Below are 23,321 nucleotides of genomic sequence, written 5' to 3'. Positions count from 1 at the left end.
ATTAGTAGTTCTAAATATTAAGTTAACTTTAAATTACAAAATAAAACATTTTGATTAAAAAAAAATCTTAAATCTACCTAATCATATAATGGAACAAAATACAACAGTCCTAGCCTACTACACTCCGTGTACTATAGTTACTATGTTAGCCTATATGTAAACTTAATGAAAACTCCCCATGTGACAGAAAAAAATGAAATCTTTAAGTTTAACGTCCCACGCTTATGTCGGTTAAGCTAAAGGAGACGGTGATAATGAGAAATGAGTGAAATGGTGGAATGAATATAGTGGGAGGAAACGGGAGAATCCAGAGAAAACTCACGATGGTGTTTGTCCACCATCTCCATGTAACAGAGTACAAGTATGTTGATGTAATATTGAACAAAATATCAAATTTTAAATATGATATTCAATGTTTCAAATGTGTTGAGTCAAAGAGTTAATTGGGTTGATCTCAAGTTTAGCGTCCCTCCCAGTAGCGAGGCTATATGAGATGTAAACCTACTGATTAACGTAGAATCCGAACCGCATGAGTTCCCGGCGGAAATCGAATCTAGGTCTTCCACGCCAAAGGCGCGTATGCTAACCGCTTAGTCACGAACGAGCTCGTGTGGACTCAAAAGAAAGTAGTTTGTACTTATGAGAATGACATATCACAAATAAATATTTTGAACATTATCGATATACTGCCAGAAACGAGCCTTAAAGAACGGGATCGAGTGGTGGTAAATGTATTTCCTGGAGCTGTAAAAACATTTGAAAACATTGATATCGTTCTATGCTCGAGTAGTGTTGACCTATTTTTTAAGGTGTTATTCTATTAGGCTACTTCTTGTTATAGACATACTGCAAACTAAAGATACACGCATTTTGTAACGTTGCATATATACACTATGTGATCAAAAGTATCCGGACACATGGTTAAAAATGACATACAAGTTCGTGGCGTCCTCCATCGGTACTGCTGGAATTCAATATGGTGTTGGCCCACCCTTAGTCTTGATGACAGCTTCCACTCTCGCAGGCATACTTTCAATCAGGTGCTTGAAGGTTACTTGGGGAATGGCAGTCCACTCTTCACGGAGCGCTGAACTCAGGAGAGGTATCGATGTAGGTCAGTGAGCCCTGGCACGAAGTCGGCGTCCCAAAGCATCCCGAAGGTATTCTATAGGATTCAAGTCAGGACTTTGTGCAGGCCAGTCCATTACAGGGATGTTATAGTCGTGTAACAACTCCGCCACAGACCGTGCTCGATCGTGTTTGAAGATACAATCACCATCCCCGAATTGCTCTTCAACAGTGGGAAGCAAGAAGGTGTTTAAAACATCAATGTAGGCCTGCGCTGTAAGAGTGCCACGCAAAACAACAAGGGGTGCAAGCCCCCTCCAAGAAAAACACGACCACACCATAACACCACCACCTCCGAATTTTCCTGTTGGCACTACACACGCTGACAGATGACGTTCACCGGGCATTCGCCATACCCACACCCTGCCATCGGATCGCCACATTGTGTACCGTGATTCGTCACTACACACAACGTTTTTCCACTGTTCAATCGTCCAATGTTTACGCTACTTACACCAAACGAGGCGTCGTTTGGTATTTACCTGCGTGATGTGTGGCTTATGAGCAGCCGCTCGACCATGAAATCCAATTTTCTCACCTCACGCCTAACTGTCATAGTACTTGGAGTGGATCCTGATGCAGTTTGGAATTTCTGTGTGATTGTCTGGATAGATGTCTGCCTATTACACTTTAAAACCCTCTTCAACTGTCGGCGGTCTCTGTCAGTCAACAGACGAGGTCGGCCTGTACGCTTTTGTGCTGTACGTGTCCCTTCACATTTCCACATCACTATCACATCAGACACAGTGGACCTAGGGATGTTTAGGAGTCACGAAATCTCGCGTACAGACTTCTGACAGAAGTGACATCCAATCACCTGACCATGTTCGAAGTTCGTGAGTTCCGCGGAGCGCCCCATTCTGCTTTCTCGCGATGTCTAATGACTACTGAGGTCGCTGATAATGAGTACCTGGCAGTAGGTGGCAGCAAATGCACCTAATATGAAAAACGTATGTTTTTGGGGGTGTCCGGATACTTTTGATCACATAGTGTAAGTCTAACTTTAGCATTCAGACATAAGTTGGCAAGAGCCCTATACCTAGGCTAATTTCATGTATAAGTAAACAATCTTTTATGTCCTTTTACTTAATAAACCTTAACTTTGAAGTTGATTTATTTATTTATTTAGAGTGGCCATAAGTGGGGGAAAAATAGGTGGCCACAAGCAGAAACAGAATTGCCAAAAGTGTTGAAATGTTTATCTTTTAAAAATGCTTTTATTTATTTATTTTTTTAGCAACTTTTAAAGACAGGGGAAAACGATTTAATACGAAAAATGTGTTCACGAGAGTTTAAATTAGAAGCATATACTTTGAAACCATAAGTAATGGCAATATCTTTTACAAAAATGGGTAACGAAAATGAAGTCCTTAAAGTGTCCATAAACCGTACCTCCACCTTAAAATGTACCTCCACCCTATCTTCTACGCCTTTAGATTTTCAACAGAAAGGTTATTAAATATACTGGGAAATAAACTCAAGACCTGGCAAAGATTTTTACTGGAAGAAGCTGTTACGCTAGGAAGGCAGGCTCCTCTTTATGATAGTTCTAATCTTCGGCAGCAGGTGAATCAAGGAAGTTATTTTCAAAATAGTTTCATAGCCCGTAAACAAATCATTATTACTTCCCAGAAAGGCCCTTCATTGCATTGTGGACAGAGTATGATGCGCCTGCTCCCTGCGAACACTCCTCCTTGTTAACCGCTTAGGCCACCCTACTACGCTCCTGTCCTGACTCGGTTAGAATACATTCGTGATTTCAGTGGCTACCTAGCACAAGTTGTTTTGTGCTTAATGGACTGTAGTCCTTATGCCATACGCCCACACGCTGTATTTATACTCAACCCTGGAAAAGTCAATCTGAACCTATCAATGGAGCTCCTTTAAAAAACACTTTCAAAGGCAGTAACAGTACATGTGAAGCTGAAAGAAGTTAATTTTTCACGAAAGTGGGTATTCGCGCATTGAATAGTTAACACGCACAAAAGAAGCATTTTGGTATGCATTTTGTAACTTTTAATGTCCTAGGGACATGTCTTAATAGGGGACTGGACCCCAAACACCCCGGAAAAAGTTTACTTACGTAATGCTAGTAATTTCTGATTAATGTGTAGTTTGCAACACATAACAATTCAAGGGTGGGACTACTGCGCAGTAATACTAAGTGGATGCGTACAGATGTAGGAACGAGTGAAGGAAGAATAAAACTAAGAAATATTTTAAAATAACCTAATATTAGTAGAAATAAGCGAAATTCTATCATCTTTTGGAAAATTATGCTGGACCCATACACTAATATAACAAACTAACCTCACCTAACCTAAACTTGCGTAAACTAGCCTCACCTACTCTAACTAACCTAATGTGAGCAGAAATTGCCAAAATTGTAACATTTTTTAGAGGATACAGCTGAACCCCTTCTGCTAAATAAAGGCCGAAAATAAATACAGGGAAGTAGTAATACAATGTTGATAACAGGATCATATCGGTCTTATACGAGGCCGCCATCTGCAGCAGGTTAGACTTTGGGAAAAAAATCATTTTTGAGGTGTAGACATGCATTCCTCTGTGCAGATTCACTTTAGAGAGGCTGCAGTGTACGTACAAGATATTAACTATTGAGCAAAAGCACTAACCAACTTATGCTAGGTGGTCACTAAAAGCACGAATGCTATCTACTCGACTTTGGGAAGAACGCAGCAAGGGACCCAAGCAAAAGCGAGGGATTCGTAGGTAGGAAGCAGGCGCACCAGCAATGGCGGGTATACATATAAATGAGTATAGCGCAAAAAAAAAAAAAAAAAAAAAATGTATACGGCACAAAGTTACTTACCTTACGTATTGAATTATGTATTTATACATTACAGGTTAATATCACGACATGTTTTCATTCCATACGCACTTGTGTTTCGAAGTACCGGTAACGTAACACATTACTAACGTATATTTCACATGTAGATCCCTTAATTCTCGGACATTTTTATAGTTCCGCGTCATGATTTAGCACATTGATTTCTGATACTTCACTTCACTTCACTTTGTATTAGTGGCAAATTTTTACTTTGACTCCAACTGTGACTTCAACCGATTCATGTGATCCGGTTCCCGGAGCAGTTTAGGAATCATTCCTAAACTGCTCCCGGAACCGGATCACATGAATCGATTACAATTACTAACACAGTGAAAGTAATGTACGATGTTAAGAATTATACTATAAGTACAAGGGCCACAATATTACTATACGATGTTAAGAATTATACTATAAGTACAAGGGCCACAATGTTACTAAACATCAATTCAGGTGAAGCGGTGACTATGAATTTTGAGATCTAAATGGGGGGCTACCGCCCCCCAAACCCCCCGCTCAAGTACCATAAAAACATCCAAAAAAATAATAAATAATCACACCACTACTATAAAGCTAAGATAATTAGGGAAAAATTAAAAAAAAAAACACTCGTCTCTAATCATAAATCAGTGCATGACAAAGAAAAAAAAATTACATCTCAACAAGACAATAGGACAAGCAGCAGCAAACCAAATACTTTGCCTAATACTCAAATGCAAAACAAATCAAGAATAAAAATAATATGAATTAAAAAAAGAAAACACTCACCATTTCGCCATAGGAGAACACTCATGAATAATGAACTCATAACTGCTGATTCCACACACGAAAAAATAAGATACCAAGAACACGTGCACAATACTCAACATTACTGAAAAATGTTCCTTTCCGCACACACGTCGTTTTATTAAACCTAGCACACTTGCTATTATTACAAACAAGAAATCAATAAACGTCCACTTTTACAATACGTCGAAAATATCTTCGCTTTAGACCACAACTATGATAGGTTTTCTCTAACTCAATTCAACCAATTCAATTACCCGCTTCTCGCATGCCACAAACAGCAGCACACACATACATGCACACAGAACATGTGACTACTAACCAACTACCATATGATTACACAGACACCTAGTGGGAAAAATATGAACTAAGACGTCACACCAAAGGCACGAACAGTTCTAACAAGTGACTCACGCACAAACAGTTCCAGGAAGTAACTGAACCTATAAGAACCGATTAAAGTCACAGTTGGAGTCAAAGTAAAGACTTACCGTATTAGTTGCCTTATGGGCGAATCTGTGCATAACAGGTTCGACTTTCATTAATATATGTTTATGTATATACTCATCTCACAGGTAAGAACACAACGTATTTAGATTATTTACCCACTTACCTATTAAAATATTATTAAAAATTTGTTTTGTAAATTTTACAAATCTGTGGGCCAGGAAAGTTAATCTGCACCAATAATACTTATAGCTTGCGTATCCAATGTTACTTACCAGTGTACGTATCAAGAGTGCAAGGATTTCTTGAACATCCCATGCCGACATATCACTGTATTAGTTTTCTATATGCTATTGTGATAGTCTGATTTTTGATACAACCACTTAAGACAGCTAACCGTTAATATGAACTTGTTTTCAACTTTCAATGTAAACAGAACATTTCCTTCAACTAGAGAAATACTAGAAACAAACCTTCCTGCTAGACACTTTGCATTAGTTGGCTTATGGGCGAATCTCTGCATAACAGGTTCGACTTTCATTAATACGTTATTATGTATATATTCATCTCACAGGTAAGAATACAACGTATTTAGAATATTTACACACTAATCTATTAAAATATTATTAAAAATTTGTTTTGTAAATTTTACAAATCTGTGGATCAGGAAAGTTAATCTGCACCAATAATACTTATAGGTTGCGTATCCAATCTTACTTACGAGTGTACGTATCAAGAGTGCAAGGATTTCTTGAACATCCCATGCCGACATATCACTGTATTAGTTTTCTATATGCTATTGTGATAGTCTGATTTTTGATACAACCACTTAAGACAGCTAACCGTTAATATGAACTTGTTTTCAACTTTCAATGTAAACAGAACATTTCCTTCAACTAGAGAAATACTAGAAACAAACCTTCCTGCTAGAAGTATGGTTTCTCCTTTCTGTTTTCTCTTTCCTTATTTGGTGTCATTCAGGGAATTTTTCAAAATGTTTGCAACTACCTTATTCTCACTTCCCAATATTTACTGCACGAAACACGAGCACTTTATTAGTTATCAAGCTGTAATCTTTACAATTCAATGAAAACTTACCATTTACGTTCTCCACTTTCGGCTGATCACTAACTCCGGCACCCCACTGCTCCACAGATTACAAACTAAATACCAGGTTATGTACAGAATATTGGACAGAAAACTTCCGGAAATTCAGTAGTGAAGAATTTGCCACTCTGGAATGAAAAATTTATAACTAGAGACCGGATGTTTAGGCACGAAAAACCTACAAAATAGGCAGGCAAATAGGCACTAACAATTTTAAAAATAGGCAGTAAAATAGGCACTAAAATGTAGCTCGAAATAATGAAGATAAATACTCGATACCATTAAAAAATAGATTCAAGTCATAAATAATGCTCAAAGAATATAGAAATACTTCTTTGTCAATATCTTCTTTTATTGTATATATAAAAACGAAGCTTGTTATGTTTCCTTATATACTGGGTGAACCTGGAAGATGTGCACATACTTCGGGAGGTGATTCGTGACGTCAAAAGAAAAGTCCTCTTGCATGTTGTGGAATTCCGCGTCGTATACGAGTGACAGGGGGGCCAACTTGGAATCGAAAATCGAATCCTGACAATTGGAGCGAGACATAAAAGTGGGCACATACTTTGGGAGGTGATTCGTGACATTCAAGAGGACTTTTTGTCTTCTTTTCATGTCACAAATCACCTCCCAACGTATGTGCACATTTATCTGTTCCATTCCAATTGTCAAGATTCGATTTTCGATTCCAAATTGGCATTACTATCACTCGACAAACTACAAGAGAACTTTTGATATCATTAATCACCTCGGAAGTATGTGCACATCTTTGAAGTTCACCCTGTGTATATATTGTAACGTACCACGTGCTTGTGTTTACAAACACCTAATATACGTATATATATATATATATATATATATATATATATATATATATATATATATATATATATATATATATATATATATATATATATATATATATATATATATATATATATATATATATATATATATATATATATATATATATATATATATATATATATATATATTATTTATGTTATATAAATTATATATTTTCCCAATGAATGTTTATTTTGAAGAAAATGCATAGAATAGGCAACATTAGGCACTAAAGCAATTATTTAGGCAGTAAAGGTCGAAATAGGCAAAATAGGCAAAATAAAATTGGCTTAAATCGAAACTATAACCCCCTATATAAACTTTAAAACGTTATTTTTGATCATATTTTTAATATTAAAGAATAGGCATTTTGCCTAACATCCGGTCTCTATTTATAACCTACTTATGAATGGTAATGAATTGAGTAAGAACCTAAGCATTTGCAAAATTTACAAAAACGAAATAAGAAATAGAGAAAGAAAATGTGGCACATATTAAGAATATGTCTGCTACAATTTTATATATGTTTTATTAAATATGTTTTAAAACATATTTCACAAAATGTTTACGAGTTATTTGTTATTAAAAATAAAACTTGATAGTCCATGCTTGTTTTATTTTATTAGAAAAAATTAAATGAAATCTTTGAGTTTTACGTCCCACCAGTGGCGTATTTACAATTTTGTTTCGGGGGGAGCTGTGCATGGAAATGTGAAACCTCTGCAAGATATTTCGGCATATGTTTAGCAGAAAGGGTCCAGCTCTTTTCTCTAAAAAAAACTTACAATTTTGGTAATTTCTTTTCACATTCAGCTACTTTAGGGTAGGTTAGGTTAGTTTAGGTAAGGTTAGTTTAGTTTAGTTTATGTTATATAAGTGTAGGGGTCCCGCATAATTCCCCCCCAAAAAATGATATAATTTCGCTTATTTCTACTAATATGAGGTTAGTTTAGATTAGTTCAGATAAGTCTAAGTTAAGCTATGTTATGTTAGTTTAGATTTGGTTACGTTATGTTACGTCTAAGCACTTGCATCATTCATTTCTCCTGTAAATTTTGTGTTTTTTTACTTACTTCTGAACCCCTTGTACTAAACATACTCCGATATTTCATATACTTTACTATAGTAAGTAAGATATCGGGGGGCTTAAGCACGGAAGCCCCCCTAAATACGCCACTGCATCCCACGATTATGCCGGTTAGGCTAAAGGAGACGGTGATGATGAGTAACGAATGAAATGGTGAAGTGCAGAAAGCGGGAGGAAACGGAAGAACCCCGAGAAACCCACGTATACGGTATTTGTCCACCACAAAGTTCACTTTGCGGGGGCTGAGATCGAACCCGGATCCCCAATTAACAGATTTGAACGCTCTACCCCTGAGCCACCGCGGACCCTCTATTTTATTTCCAAAGCCATTTCATTTCCCCTATCATCAGAGTCTAATTTACAGAACATTGTTTTTTTCTGAATATTGTTAATATGTTAAATTTATTTTTTGATGTATAAGTATCACATTGTTTTTATTTTTTTAAAATATGTTAATTTTATAATTTTGACCGATTATTATTATTATTAGTATTATTAAATCTTCCGAATTTCCTTATTTTCAATCTTTTTTAGTAGATAATGATCCCTCTATACATAGTGCTAATCATATATTTTGAACTATAGAAACGTTTGTTACAGACTGTCTAGCGTTACTGGCTTCATGCAATGACTGTTGTTACTGCAATTGTTACTGGCAATATTGAGTTAACAAAAGAAAATCGCATTGCAATTACGAACTGGTCGGATATTTTTTTAGTTCACTTTTATTTTTTATCTCGTACTGAATACTGTTATGTAATCATTGTTTGTTAAACTTCGTGATTATTGTTAAATATTTCAAGACATAATAAAAATTCAATGTAATAGATGATCAGGAGAAATATTGCAGCATTTTTCCGTAGTTCTACAGTTTGGTCAGGTCGAGTTGGCTTTACGTTTGCTCAAAGTGTACGTAATGTAAACAAAAGCTCTAGCTGCTATGGAGGTGATATTGCTAGGAATCAAAATGATCCTAAAACAGCTGGGATAATAGGTAAATGACGATATATTACATATTAAATTCGATGCAGATGCAGGGGACTTCCTTACATTGAAACTTAACAAATAAAATATAGGTCTATTAACCCGTAAGTACTCCCGCGGGGTCCAATAGACCCCAATTGTATATGTGTAAGACAATGTAGAATAACTCTAGACATGTTTTTAAAAGTATTTGCTACAATTAGATGTTTTGAACTCGTTTTAAGATTTCTTAAATATTTTTTTCATGAAGACTTGTGGCTAGCAGCACAAAAGTTACCTGTTTAGGGGTCTGTGAACACCCCGCGCGAGTATTTAAGGGTTAATTCAGAGAGGAAGAATAATGTTTAAAGAAATTATGTAGGTAAAAAAATGTAAGTTGCATCTGAACGTGGAAAGTCGTTAAAAGGCATGGATGGGATTTAGTGTCTCCCCCATATCCTTCAATGGTTCGGGAAATATTACAGTGACTTCCAGTGTACCGTTGTAAACGACCTCATCTATGCGTATACCCACCATCACTGATACGCTAGCTCCCTAGGGACACATCCCCTCGCAACTCCTCGGCCCCCCTGCTGTGTTCCTGTTCTGACTCGGTTAGAGAGCATTCGTGCTGGATATAGTATACATGAAGCTGCATCAGTTCCCGACGGAGCAGGACGCTCATACCGTTAGGGATTATTCATTGAGTATGTACGAACTTACAAAGGGGGTAACAAAGCGACTTTTATTGGCTTAAGTTTAGAGTTGCCCCTCCAGTCTGAAGGTGCCCTTGTACTTTGCAATATACAAAAAATAATGATTAAAGTATTAAAAATTGTTACATTTTACGTAGCTTCAGTACTCCGTGGGTTTCACAAAAATTTAAAAGGTTTTCTTCATTATTTTTGCGCATCCGTTACACCTGTTCGCCATATTATACAACTACCATGCTGCTGAAACCTTCCGCGAATGCTTCCGCATCCGGCAAATAGTACTAACTTCCACATATCTTTTCTCGCATTAAACATAACTCTCCTGCCGAACTTACATTCCTAAACATCAAATAAAAACTTTAAATTATCATTTCTTACCTCATTTCTCCTGTAAATTTTCCTGATTTTTATAAAAAGCGGAGGGGTAACACTAAACTTAACCCCTTTTATTTACTTACCGACTGATACGAAAATAAAAAAGAACGTACCTGTACTTTATATCTGCATGTGTAGTGCCCTTGTGCTTTATCTATGACTATGTGTGTGTGTGGGGGGGGGGGAATTTAACGCATATCGTATGTCTTGTGCACATGGATACTTCTTAATATTGCACTACGTAGAAAATTTATGGTATTTCATGTAGAACACAGAAGAAACGCAGATCAGGGGGTTCTCATGTATACTATTATCTTATTTATAGTGTTGTAAATAGAAAAAAAACCGTTCGTATTTTTTCAGAAATGTACGTTTTTTTTAGAAAAAAAAACATTGCCTCTCGTTTTTTTTTCTAAATTTCGTTTTTTTTCAAATAGTCATTTGTAATGCATCTTACGTCATTTAAGTCTGAAGTATTTTTATGTAGGTGTAATTACTATAAAATGCAACATAAATTAAACACTAGATACTGATATGGTACAAATATTTTACAATTTATATGAGTAGCCTACCTACTAATAATCCGGGTTTCTGTACTGTTTCACCAATATCAACGAAGAAATAAAAGTATAAATGAACATTTGTTTTTTTTTTTTTTTTCGTGAAAGTAGGCCTTTAATAAGTACGAAAATAATATCACGAACGGTATAAAATGCTAATAACTTGTCTAAAGGTAAAAACTAATACTAATTTGCCTACTAATATTTTTCTGAGTATCATATATAAATAATTTGTCGACTAGATATATGATATGCATTGCTGGCTCTACCATATGTGCAACACGTGCATTTGCACGGGGCTGCAACATCTTTCATAAGTATTCTATTTAAAATAAATATTTCTTGTTGGAGACAGACTTCATGATCATGGTAGTTAAATTTACTAAGCTGACCTTCTATTTGAATACTACTTTCATAAATTATGTTTAGGTCGCATTAGTTTGTCACATGATCAGTGCAAAAGCAAATGGTAAAATAAATCCCAGAATAAATTGCTTGATTGTTGTCAAATACAGGAACTCAATTCTCGAGTGCCTGTCCCCTTTGGTTAGTTATCAGAGTTCTGATATGAAAGCTTCTCTTGTCTTTGTCGCAAATAAGATCGTTATCATTGAAATGGAAACACTTTTTCTAAAAAAAATAACAGATGTAGAAGGAAAATCAAGAAATAAAGGTAAAAGAGCTAGGTGTACTATAATTGCAAACTGATATGTTGAGATTGAAACTCGATATTGAATTCTATAAAAATGATTACCATCTTTCAGATGTATTTGCTTTATCTTTCACTAACATAATAGATTAATATTTAAAGAAAAAACAGACACAACAATATTGTATTTGTAGCAAGTATTTAAGACTTTCCGAGTGCGAGTGTAATTTCCCTCCCTTTCGTTGTTCATGCTGAAGTAGCATACTTAAAATCGTGACTTTAAAGATTTGTTCTTTCTGGAGAAAGAGGGAGGCGGCAAATTACGTCATTGCGCGGGCGACAAATTGCCTAGGGCCGGCCCGATGATATGTACACTCATGTCCAAAATGATTGTTGCATATCTAGGGCTATAACTGTCTTCTTGTAAGAATATAATTTGATAATGATTTTAATACTGGTGCTACTGCAGGGTACTTTTAATACTGGTGCTGTGTGTATAATCGGAAAATGTATATTTGTGGTAAATTTCAAAGGAAAAGAATTATAAATGCGAAAATTAGAAAGAGTAAAAGAAAATGTTGCTAAATGGACAAGAAAGTTTTATTTTTGTTTTATTGTTCTTGTTTACTGATGTTTTGACATGAAATTTGTCACATACATGTCTTTGCCGATTATACACGTACTAACATTATAAGAAATACCAGGTGGATTCGTTATCACATTATATTCCTACAACATATTTATAGACATGCGACAATAATTTTGGGCATGAGTGTACATACAAGACATGAATATAGGATGACATAATTTGAAGTAATGCAGGGTGTTTCAAAATTAATATTAGGGTTTTGAAACTTTCTAGTATCTATTACAATTAACTTAGAATTATAAGTATTATCAAATGAAAGAGCAACTCAAACAGTTTTGTACACACGCTTGCCATGCATTGTTTCCTCTGTCTGCCGTTAGAAAGAGCAAGTAGCAAAGATGGAGACTAGAGACCAGAAAGCTTTGTGTGTTTTAATTTTGCAAAGACTGAATCTGTAGTTACAGTGCATCCGTCTGTGTGAATTGAATGTTTTGTGCCATATGGCGGAAAGTTTATGGGCCTTTCTCACCTATTGACTCAATGTGTGCCATGTGACGAATGAAGCTCACATCGAACACTTGAAGCAAAAACTGTTTGAGGTATTATTTTATTTGATGTATTGTTTATAATTGTGCGTAAAATGTAATAAGTACTACGAAGACTTAATTCCCCGATATTTCATTTTGAAACACCCTGCATTTCTCAGCATCAGTATTGGAACTAACAAGGAAGGGTCACGCAGTGGCTCCGCTGAGATCCGAACGAGACAATTGTGTTTGCATTTGAAATGTTATAACTAGATGAATCCCAAAGTTATACGTGCCACCGGGAGGAATATCGTGAGTTACAACATATTTTGTAATGTAAGAACTACAAAAAAATTACATGGCAGAATAGTTTGAACCGAGTCATTTGTTCGGAAACGGTTGGGTTAGTGGAAAACTCGATCAACACGTATCCCATCATTTTCAACGACAACTTTTTTGGGGTAAAAAATCTTTGTCCCAGGGTCCCCCGCAGGGTCCCTGACGGGGTCCAACTCAAAATTTTCAAATGGAAAGGGGGGTTAAGTGGCACATCATTTGAAAGCTGTTGTAAAATGAAAGAAAATGCAGCAATCTCGATTCTCTACAACAACCCTGTGCAAAATGACGGAGGGTCAAAATGTAAACAAAAACTTAATTGAAAAGTCCATGGTCACCTTTATAAATCGGAAATGGTGAGACTTGAAAATAGGAAGGGAGTCTGGCATTATGTTCAAAGTAAAACAATTTAAGTGAAAACGTCTTGTCCCAGGATACCCACAGGGTCCCAGGTGGGGTCCAACTAAAAAGTTTCAAATGGCAAGAGAGGTTAAGAAGCTCATCGTTTGCAAGATCTTGTTAAATGAAAGTAGATGGAGCAAGTCTTGACTTTCTACGACAACCCTGTCCAAAATTGTGGCGGGTCAAAATGTAAATAAAAGCTTAATTGAAAAATATGGCCACCTTGAATCCAAGGTGCTTAAAACCTGTCATTCATAACAGTACAAATCTAAATCTCTATTTTTCTCTATTATGTATTTAGAAATACTAGGAGGACTAAACAACAATTGAATTTCGATTCACTTCAACTATTATTTCATTCGGTAACAGCATATATATGGTTTCTTCTTAATGCACGTTCGTCACGGTTTTCTCGGCATTATTTACTTGAATATAACAAATATGCGAAGAACACACAACTATGACTTTTTACTCATAGTAAAAAAAAAAAAAAAAAAAAAAAAAAAAAAAGTTGAATACTTTCGGGTATTTTTCTAATTTTGTCATACGTAGTTCATACAGAAAGAACTTGCTGCACCAGTAGGTTGGGGGCTCTATTGTAACGTATTCGTGATGGTTACATTTGTATGTCATTCGTTGGTTTGATCTCAATACTTCAAAAGTCATTTCAGTACATCGAACTGCGTCAAACTTTGATGGCTTGGTCACAGTATTCCAAGAAATAACATGTTTATATACAAACTCATTTTTCACACTGGCAGCCATATTGGATTACAGATTATACTCTTTGATATTTTGTGGACTAGTAACCATAAACGTTCACTTCTCCAACACTAGTGTTGTGAGCTGGATATGCGTTCGATACATAGTGCGGCATTTTGAACTCAAGATGTCGCGTTTTTGAACATTTTGCATATTTTAGTCACTTACTAATCAACATTAATGCCAAATTTGTTTTCCTAGCTTCAGCAGTTTGGTATGCTTATCCTTTCGATATAGGTTTTAAGCGGCCATCTTGGATTGTTTTCCAATTTGTTTACATTTTGACCCACCGCAATTTTGGACAGGGTTGTCGTAGAAAGTCGAGACGAGCTCCATCTTCTTTCACTTAACAAGAGCTTTCAAACGATGTCCTACCTCTCTTGCCATTTGAAATTTTTTAGTTGGACCCCACCTGGGACCATGTGGGGACCCTGGGACAAGACGTTTTCACTTAAATCGTTATACTTTGAAAATAATACCACACATCCTTTTCTGTTTTCACATTTGTCTCACCATTTCCGATTTATAGGGGTGAGCATGGACTTTTCAATTAAGTTTTTGTTTACACTTTGACCCGTCGCCATTTTGCACAGGGTTGTTGTAGAGAGTCGAGACCTGCTGTATTTTCTTTCATTTTACAATAGCTTTCAAATGATGTGCCACTTAACCCCCTTGCCATTTGAAAATTTTGAGTTGTACCCCGTCTGGGACCCTGCGGGGGACCCTGGGACAAAGTTTTTTACCCCAAAAAGTTTGTCGTTGAAAATGATGGGATACGTGTTGGCCGAGTTTTCCACTTACCCAACCGTTTCCGAAAAAATGACTAGGTTCAAACTATTCTGCCATATAATTTTTTTGTAGTTCTTACATTACAAAATATGTTGTAACTCACGATATTCCTCCCGGTGGCACGTATAACTTTGGGATTCATCTAGTTATAGCATTTCAAATGCAAACACAACTGTCTCGTTCGGATCTCAGCGGAGCCACTGCGTGACCCTTCCTTGTAAGATGTAAAAAGGAGAGATTGTGATTGTTTACAACAACGATATTATTATTAGTCAAGACTATAATTACTACAACAACACAAGTTAGTAGTCAAAAAAATGTAATTAAATGTACACTCGTAACCCTTTTGGACTCAGGTGGCCAAAGTGGCACATACGGGTGTGTCACTTTTTTAATCCTCTCCTGTATGGTCACTAATTAAGATATCGGTATATATATATATATATATATATATATATATATATATATATTTTGCTAAATATGGTTGGTCCATAGTTTATCATTTTAGTTTCTTTTTCTTCTGTGTGTCGAATTTCCTTCTCAAATTTCACCCCAGTCAAAAATTCGAGAATTTTCGAATTTTCTTTATTACTTTTCCCCTGTAGCTTCATTCGTTGTACAGAGACCTCCTTAAGACTTGTCAGGTAGATACGTCGGATGGATACCTAATTGTTGACATCAATTGGACGGGCTTACGCGCAGTGTTGCCAACTACGGAAATTAAAATCTTCTTAAATTTGGGCAAAAAATTCGAAATTTTTGTTATAAACCGTACCTATACGTCCGAATGTAAGTCAACTTACGCCAGTCGAACATTTGTCCGTACTGAACAAGCTCGGGTACATATCGTTACAGTGGGGTAATTAGGGGACGCACGAAAAATTCGGATTTAGGTTCTAACTCTTGATTTTCCCCTACTTTTCTGTTTATCGAAATATATTTTTGGTAATTAAAAGCATTGTTTCTTAAATATTGCCGTAACACTTGTAGGATATATTAGTAATGTACCAGTGTTTAAGATAGTTTTCGTCTGTCTGGTAGCAGTGTTGCCAGCTACGGAAAATTTTAATTCAAGATGTTAGGGGAAAATTACATGTTTCGTCTATTATATCCCTCTTGTTGGCTACATAGGAACAAAAGTACCAGTATCTGAAAGTCTTGTCTTTGCCCTTCACAACGCACTATAGAAAGTTTCAATAGGATAGTTAGGAGAAGTACAGTTGAGATTTACAGTAGACCTTGTTCTCTAAGTGGAAAGATAACTGATTTTTTTAGGTACACTGAAATATTTTTTAATGACCTTCTTACTTTATTAGATATCGTCACAATACTTGTAGGGTATATTATAGGGATACCAAAGCTTCTTTTAAGATAGTTTGTGTGTGTCTGCTAGCACTGTTGTCAGCTACAGAAAATTTTAATTTCCGATTTTAGGAGGAAATTTAGGAAAAATTCCTTTTTGTCTCTATTATTTCCCTTCTTGTTGGCTACATTCGAACAAACGTGCCACTGTCTGAAAGCCTCGTCCTTAGCCTACACAGCGCACGGTAAAATGTTTCGGTAGAATAATTAGGGGAAGTACATTAGAATAAGATTTTTTTAAAAAATTTCATGCTTACTTTGTTAGATATCGCCATGATACTTGTAGGATATAGTCTTAGGGTACCAAGGTTTACTTTCAGATAGTTTACGTCTATTTTATGGTAGTGTTTCCAGCCAAAACAATTAATTCCCGATTTTAAGTGAAAAATTCGACAAATTTCCCTTTCCCCTCTTGCTCGCTACGTTGGAACAAATGTACCACTACCTGAAAGCCTTCTCTTTAGCCTACAGGACGCACCATAAAAAGTTTCAATAGGATAATTAGAGAAGCTGTAGCCCCGGCATATCTGTTGATTTTTGCTTCTGAGACGTAAAAAGTGTCAAAATTTCATGTGTATGGAAACAGAGAATTTTTTCTTTCTTTGTTTGAATGGAAGCCAGCGACTTCAGGTTTTCACTGTACCTTGTCAACGCACCAAAGAATTTTTTTAGTTGACTTAGACCCATATGGCAACAGTGGTGCTAGATACAAAAAATCTTGAAATTCGGTTAGGGATTTTTTGTAAATTTTCACCCCTACATTTCCCTCAGTAATTTCCCACCCGCTCGCAACACTGCAATGTAACGTACACCAAAAAATAGCAACATTCCTTTTCTAAAAAACAAGGTCTTAACCATATCAATAGGGTAAATGGTTTTTGAGCAATAAGTCACTAACTGACAAAGTAGGAAAACGCCAAAAATGCTCTGGGTCCGAAAGGAATAATCACACGATTTTGCTCGTATAGGTACAAGGAAACAAACGATTTGTAAGTTATGAGGGCTTCGACTCAATCTCTATTGATTATTTCAATAATCTTCAACATAAATCAATAAATAATAGCTGTCAGAAAAAAAACAGACATTTGAAAAAAAACATGAAAAAGAACGATGTTTTTTATTGAAAAAAAACTTCACAGAAAAAAAACCGTTTTTTTACAACACTACTTATTTATACTCATGACAACACTACTGGTACAAATAACGGACTGTAATCTACCAGTGATGTGGGGGAGAAGACCCAAAATCATGCTTCAGTGGTATGCAGTTGTAATGCAAATGTAGCTTGTGGTTATCACATAGTACAGTTTAATGTGTGTCGGACTTGCATTGATGCCAGCGCAGTTTATGAAATCATAGATTTATAAAATTTACACAGGAAATATCTAATGTTATTTCAAAGGATCAAAGTATAATAATCAAAATATGTGGGGCTCTCACCTATGACATCCGTAATAATGTTCAAAAACGTAATCAAAAGTTCGTACTGGTTTACTTTTGGCACATCACTAGAAAGAATTGTTAAGAAATTATAATTCTTTCACTAATATCTTCTCCAATGAATGCATGAAGCTTGCAAAACTTCGTAGGCATGTCGATACTAAGTACCCTGAGTACAAAGATAAGTCATTACATTTTTTTTACAATAAAATTTGGAGAACTAAACTCCGAAGAAGCAATGGCCGTGTATACTGGTACAAATGTGAATGAAAATGCAACCCTTGTCTCTTATGAGATTTCTCAGTTTTTAGCAAAATGTGGCAAAGCTCATACTATTACTGAAGAGCTGATTGTATCGGTAGCTGTAATACTGTATAAAAGAATGTTGGGTGATGCAGCCTCTCAATTGGCCAGTAGAGCCCCGCTCTCCAACATACATACTATACAAAAGAGAATAACTGATATAGCAAGTAATATTAAAGGAACATTGGTGATCAGCTTAGTATGTGTGACATGTTTGCTATTTAATTGGATGAGAGCAAAGACATATCACAAATAGCAATAATACTAGTTTTTGTTCGTTATGTATGGAGATGACGAGTTATTTGAAGAATTTCTTTTTTCTTGTGAACTTCACTCAACAGAATATTGTAAAATTTTGTTTTATATAGGTTGTAGGTAGAGTGTTAATAAAAAGAGTGTTTGGAATTGATTTTTATTATTGGTTTTTATTATAAAATATTATATATATATATTAATGTATAAGGTTAGTTATAGGTAGTTTTTGACCGTAAGGTAGCATATAGGATTTTTGCAAAGCCTGGAAGCAGACTAGGTAGGGTGGAGTTAGGGGCCCAAAGCTTTGAAGCAAGTATTGGGTTGGTTAGGTACTACAGAATTTTGAAGTAAGCTAAGCTAAGTGATAGAAGTTGGGATTTTTGATAAAGCTCTGAAGTGGGCTGGGCTAGGAGAAAGGAAAGGTGTAGTTTTGAAGCAGACTAGAGGCCTGAGGTTAGGTTATTTTTAATGTTTTGAAGCAAACAATAGGAGGGGCACCAGTGAATTGGTATAGAATTGCTGTTGTTTAGCTAATTTATAGAGGTCTCTGGGTGGCGGTGGCACTGTTGCTTCGTGGGAGGGACCAGGACCCCGTTGTTTGCAGCTGATAGTAGATTTATTTGGTGTATAGAATTTTCTTGTTAAACCATGTGGTGGTGTTTGTAAACACTGGTGTGTAAAATTGTTTATGCACAACACAATGTGGGACATTACACTCCCCTGGTTTGTTTAAACAATAAGCCTTTTTCTTTTCTTTATTGTAGGGGTGAAGATAAATATGATATTTTCTCTGCATTAAACGATTATCTTAATAAACGTGCTGTTTCATGGAGAAAATGTGTGATTGTCAACAGATAGTGGAAAATCCATGTCCGGGTACAAAACAGGATTTCGAGCACGTATCCTAGCAGTAGCTTCTAACGAAATGAACTCACTGTTGCATTCGTCGTGAAGCTTTATTAGCCAAAATATTGCCTGAAACGTAGCAGAAGACACTCAATGAAGTAGTACAAATTATAAATTACATAAAAACCCGACTCTTCAATCCAGATTGTTTTCCATGCTGTGTAAAGAAATGGGCAGCCTCTTATTCATACTGAAGTGCGTTGGCTCCCTCGAGATAAAATCTTGACAGGGTTTTATTAGCTTAGAAACGAGGTCCGAATCTTCCTTTTCGACAGATAGCACCATGATTTCTCCATGACTTTTCTTACCTGTGTACAACCACCTACCTAGCTGATGTCTTTGAACAATTAAATCTTTTGAACTCAAGTTTAGAAAGAAATGACGTACACATGTTCCAAGTTGAAGACATGGTAAAGAAAACATAGATCTGAACAGTAATAATCAATAAAATATATTTTACGAACTTCCCTACTTTGAAACAGTTCTTGTAATCATCTGATCCAACTTGCCCTCACTGGGTAAAGGCAAAAATGGTCGATTATCTTCGTAGTTTAGCAACTACTTTTAGGGAATATCTTCCCGAGCCCAAACCCGATGACTGATGGATTTGAAATCCGTTTACCTATGTCGAAATAGGCAAAATCCTTAGCCTCTCAGAAGAAGAATAGGGCCAACTGGTGGGCTTATATTGCTGTAGTACCATGAAAAGTGTTTGTAGCAATGGAAAACTAGCCACTTTTGGGTTAACTGCTCGTAGGGATTTCAAAATCCGTGTAACGTGGGTTCCTGTCACCACGGCATGGCGCGTCCTCAGGTTGCGGATCGAGGAGAAGGCCTTTAGATATAGAGGTTAGCTGCGAATATACTGAATAAGCAGTCGCGGACAGCCGACTAGGAGTGGTCCTCCAGCTTGGGGGTTTGGGTAAGGCTAATAACATCATCCTGTAAAAAAAAAAAAAAAAAAAAAAAAAAAAAAAAAAAAAATCACTTGTTCAGAAATATTCACAAAATCCTCGGACAAGGACTGATAACTTAGCACGACCTCACAAGTAACACTTCACATCGTTGCTGCCGGTCTGACGCTAAACTATACATTTTCGGAAAGCACTAGTCCTAAATAGGATAACTACACAGTGCGACGGTCAGACGTTGCCGCGTTCAGGACTTATGGAGCGTCAAACATTAACATGGGGTTTATGAGAGTAACCATAGCAGTCGTATTATTTCATGCTAATTCGTCTTGCATTTGAACTCTGTGCTAACATTTGTGTTGTAGCAGTCGTATTATTTCATGCTAATTCGTCTTGCATTTGTACTCTGTGCTAACATTTGTGTTGTTTTTGTGTTTTTTAGGTATGCGTTGTAAGATGGATCCGAAAGTGGTCGTTTGGGCTCTGGTGGCCGAGATCGGGACAAATGAGCGCAATCCAAATTTGGAAGAGCAAAGGATGGTGGCACACATCAAGTCTCTTTTGACCAGCGGGATGGAAGTCGTTGAAGAGATTCGTACGCTCGGCTTCGGTGACAGTGATGGTGACCAGGGGGACGGAGACATGGCTTTTGGAGACGAGGAAGACCAAGAGCAGGAGGATGCAGAGATGCCTTCGTCATCGCAGCAGTCTCATACGTCTTCCGCATCTGGCTCATCAGCGTCAGAATACCTGCCCTCTCCTGTGAAGAAGCCGAAGTTCCAGGATCAGCCTCCAGAAGACTCCAAAATGACACCAGAGCAGTGGCGCGAGTACAAGGCAAAAGCCTATGCCTACTGGACGGTAAATCCAAAAACAGGTAGGCCTTGGAACACAAAGACCGGTCGTGCTACCCACTCGACTCTGCAGAATCAGTTCAGGTATATTCGGAACATTGGCGTGCTACGTCACTTTGGGGCAACACAAGGCAAAGATGACAAGAAGACGCTGATGGCAGAGATCAATGAGGCAGTTCGGGGCATGTTCGCGGAGAAACAGCACACTGCTATCATTCACGATCGAACGTTGCGAATTTGGGCTAGGCAAACAGCTAATGAACTGGACCCTAACAAGAGTCTCAAGTTCAAGGCATCACCGTCGTGGGTGTACAGATTCAAGAAGCGCAACAACATCGTGGACCGTGCAATCACCCACAGGGTCGGCAGGACCTGGCAACTGAAAGAGTTGGACTTGCAGCAGCAGGCTGATGCTTTCGTATTAGCGACTCGCGAGCTCATTGCAAGCGAAAGCATCCCACCAACGCAGGTTGCCAATGCAGATCAGAGTAGCTTCAAGAAGTTGTTGCAGAGTACTCGCACTCTCCGTACCAAAGGAACAACAGTCGTGCGAGCGGTTGTGGGATCCATGAGCGCAACAACCCACAGCTACATGATCATGCCCGTGATCACCATGGCCGGAGAGATTCTGCGGCCGATGTATGTACTGGTGTCGGAACCAAGTGGAAAGTTTCCGGGAAACAAGCCTGCAGATCCACCGAACATCAAATCATTTGCTGGCAAAACGTCCAACATGAACAGGGACGACCTTAAGGACTTCTACGAGCAAGTGTTCTGGCCAAGCATGCCTGATGATCGGAAGAAGATCGTTTTGCTATTGGACTCGTGGACTCTGAACAAGGACGACAATCTATCGAACGCACTGAAGCCTGCCGACGTTGCGTTGCACAAGAGACTGATTCCTGGTGGTTGCACTGGAAAGATTCAGCCTTTAGATGTGCATTTCTTCCGTCAGTACAAGTCCTTTGTACGCTTTGTGACCGACACACTGGCCATGGACAGTGTCATGGATATCTGGCATCGCGATCGATTCCTGGCACTACAGTCGTTTTCACTCTACCAGTTCAGCGCACCCCGATTCAAGAACCTGATCCGGTACGCTTTCCACAAGGCTGGCTATCTGGACGAGGAGCCGGGAATGTGGATCTCTCCGCACGAGTACTGCTTTGACTCCCTCGACGAAGGTGACGTGTGCTTCACGTGCGGCGAACTACCGTTCGTCAAGTGTGCACACTGTGAGCGCACTCTTTGCATCTCTCATGCTCTGTTCGACGATTTGCACATTGATTGTACCCTTTAACTTACGCAAACAAGTGCTCAATCAGACAACGTCGATTCAAACGTCACAAACCTTGTGTTCTTCTTCGTTTCCTGTAACTCTCATAAACCCCATGTTAATGTTTGACGCTCCATAAGTCCTGAACGCGGCAACGTCTGACCGTCGCACTGTGTAGTTATCCTATTTAGGACTAGTGCTTTCCGAAAATGTATAGTTTAGCGTCAGACCGGCAGCAACGATGTGAAGTGTTACTTGTCAGCAAAAGAAAATGGACATGAGATTTGGAACATGGAGTATTTGAAGTCTTTATAGGGCAGGCACGTCAAAATTCGTAACGAGTGAATTAAGGAAATACAGGATGGACCTAGTAGGAGTTCGGAAAGTTAGGTGGGAAGGAAATTGATCTGTGAATTCCGGAAATTTTACGTTGTTTTACGGGTAAGGAAATAAAAATCACCAGTTAGGAACAGGGTTTTTCGTTTACAAACGAATATGCAGTAACAAATTCAACCCAGCAATTAAACGGGTTGAATTTGTTACTGACTGACTTTCTTTTATTACTCTTAAGGGACGGTGTTGTGATATTATTGTTTTAAATGTACATGCCCCAACTGAAGATAAGGATGACGATATAAAAGACAGTTTTTACGAAGAAGTGGAACGGATATTTTACCAAATCCCCCGATACCATATGAAAATTCTATTAGGCGATTTCAATGCGAAGGTAGAACGAGAGGATATTTTCAAACCGATTATAGGGAACGAAAGTCTGCATAAGGAAAGTAATGGCAACGGTGTTAGACTCGTGAACTTTGCAACATCCTAAAACCTAATCGTGAAGCGTACAAAATTCCCACATCGCGACGTTCATAAATACACTTGGACATCACCAGACGGAAAAACACACAATCAAATTGATCACGTTTTAGTAGATAGAAGAAGGCAATCTAGCATAATTGATGTCCGGTCGTTTAGAGGGGCTGATTGGAACACTGATCACTACCTGGTAGCAGCGATAATACGAGAGAGATTATCGTTGAATAAAGGTAATATTCATTGTCCGGAAACGGAGAGATCAATTTAAAGAAATTAGA

The 23,321-nt window shown here is 37.4% G+C and overlaps 2 protein-coding genes across 3 annotated transcripts in view; one reads left to right on the top strand and one right to left on the bottom strand.

Moving 5' to 3' along the window:
- Window positions 1–6,444, bottom strand: part of DENR (density-regulated protein) — a 38,193-nt gene extending 31,749 nt beyond the window's left edge. Inside the window, exon 1 of one of the 2 annotated variants that reach the window (XM_081771557.1) lies at window positions 6,308–6,444. The gene's annotated coding sequence lies outside the window, so the exon portion shown is untranslated. Of the gene's footprint in view, window positions 1–6,128; window positions 6,283–6,307 lie in introns of those variants that run through there. The other variant, XM_081771558.1, reaches the window with a different exon arrangement.
- A 2,495-nt stretch (window positions 6,445–8,939) lies between these two features.
- Window positions 8,940–23,321, top strand: part of LOC145694857 (bifunctional FAD diphosphatase/FAD synthase-like) — a 51,409-nt gene continuing 37,027 nt past the window's right edge. Inside the window, exon 1 of the mRNA XM_081771553.1 lies at window positions 8,940–9,246. Coding sequence (XP_081627679.1) covers window positions 9,081–9,246 — 166 coding nt within the window. The 5' untranslated portion in view covers window positions 8,940–9,080. The remainder of the gene's footprint in view (window positions 9,247–23,321) is intronic.

Source organism: Thermobia domestica, chromosome 9 (assembly GCF_964235325.1).
Source record: "Thermobia domestica chromosome 9, izTheDome1.hap1.1, whole genome shotgun sequence".
NCBI classification, from domain to species: domain Eukaryota; kingdom Metazoa; phylum Arthropoda; class Insecta; order Zygentoma; family Lepismatidae; genus Thermobia; species Thermobia domestica.
The sequence above is the reverse complement of the archived record's forward strand: the minus strand, read 5'-3'. Positions and strand labels throughout refer to the sequence as shown.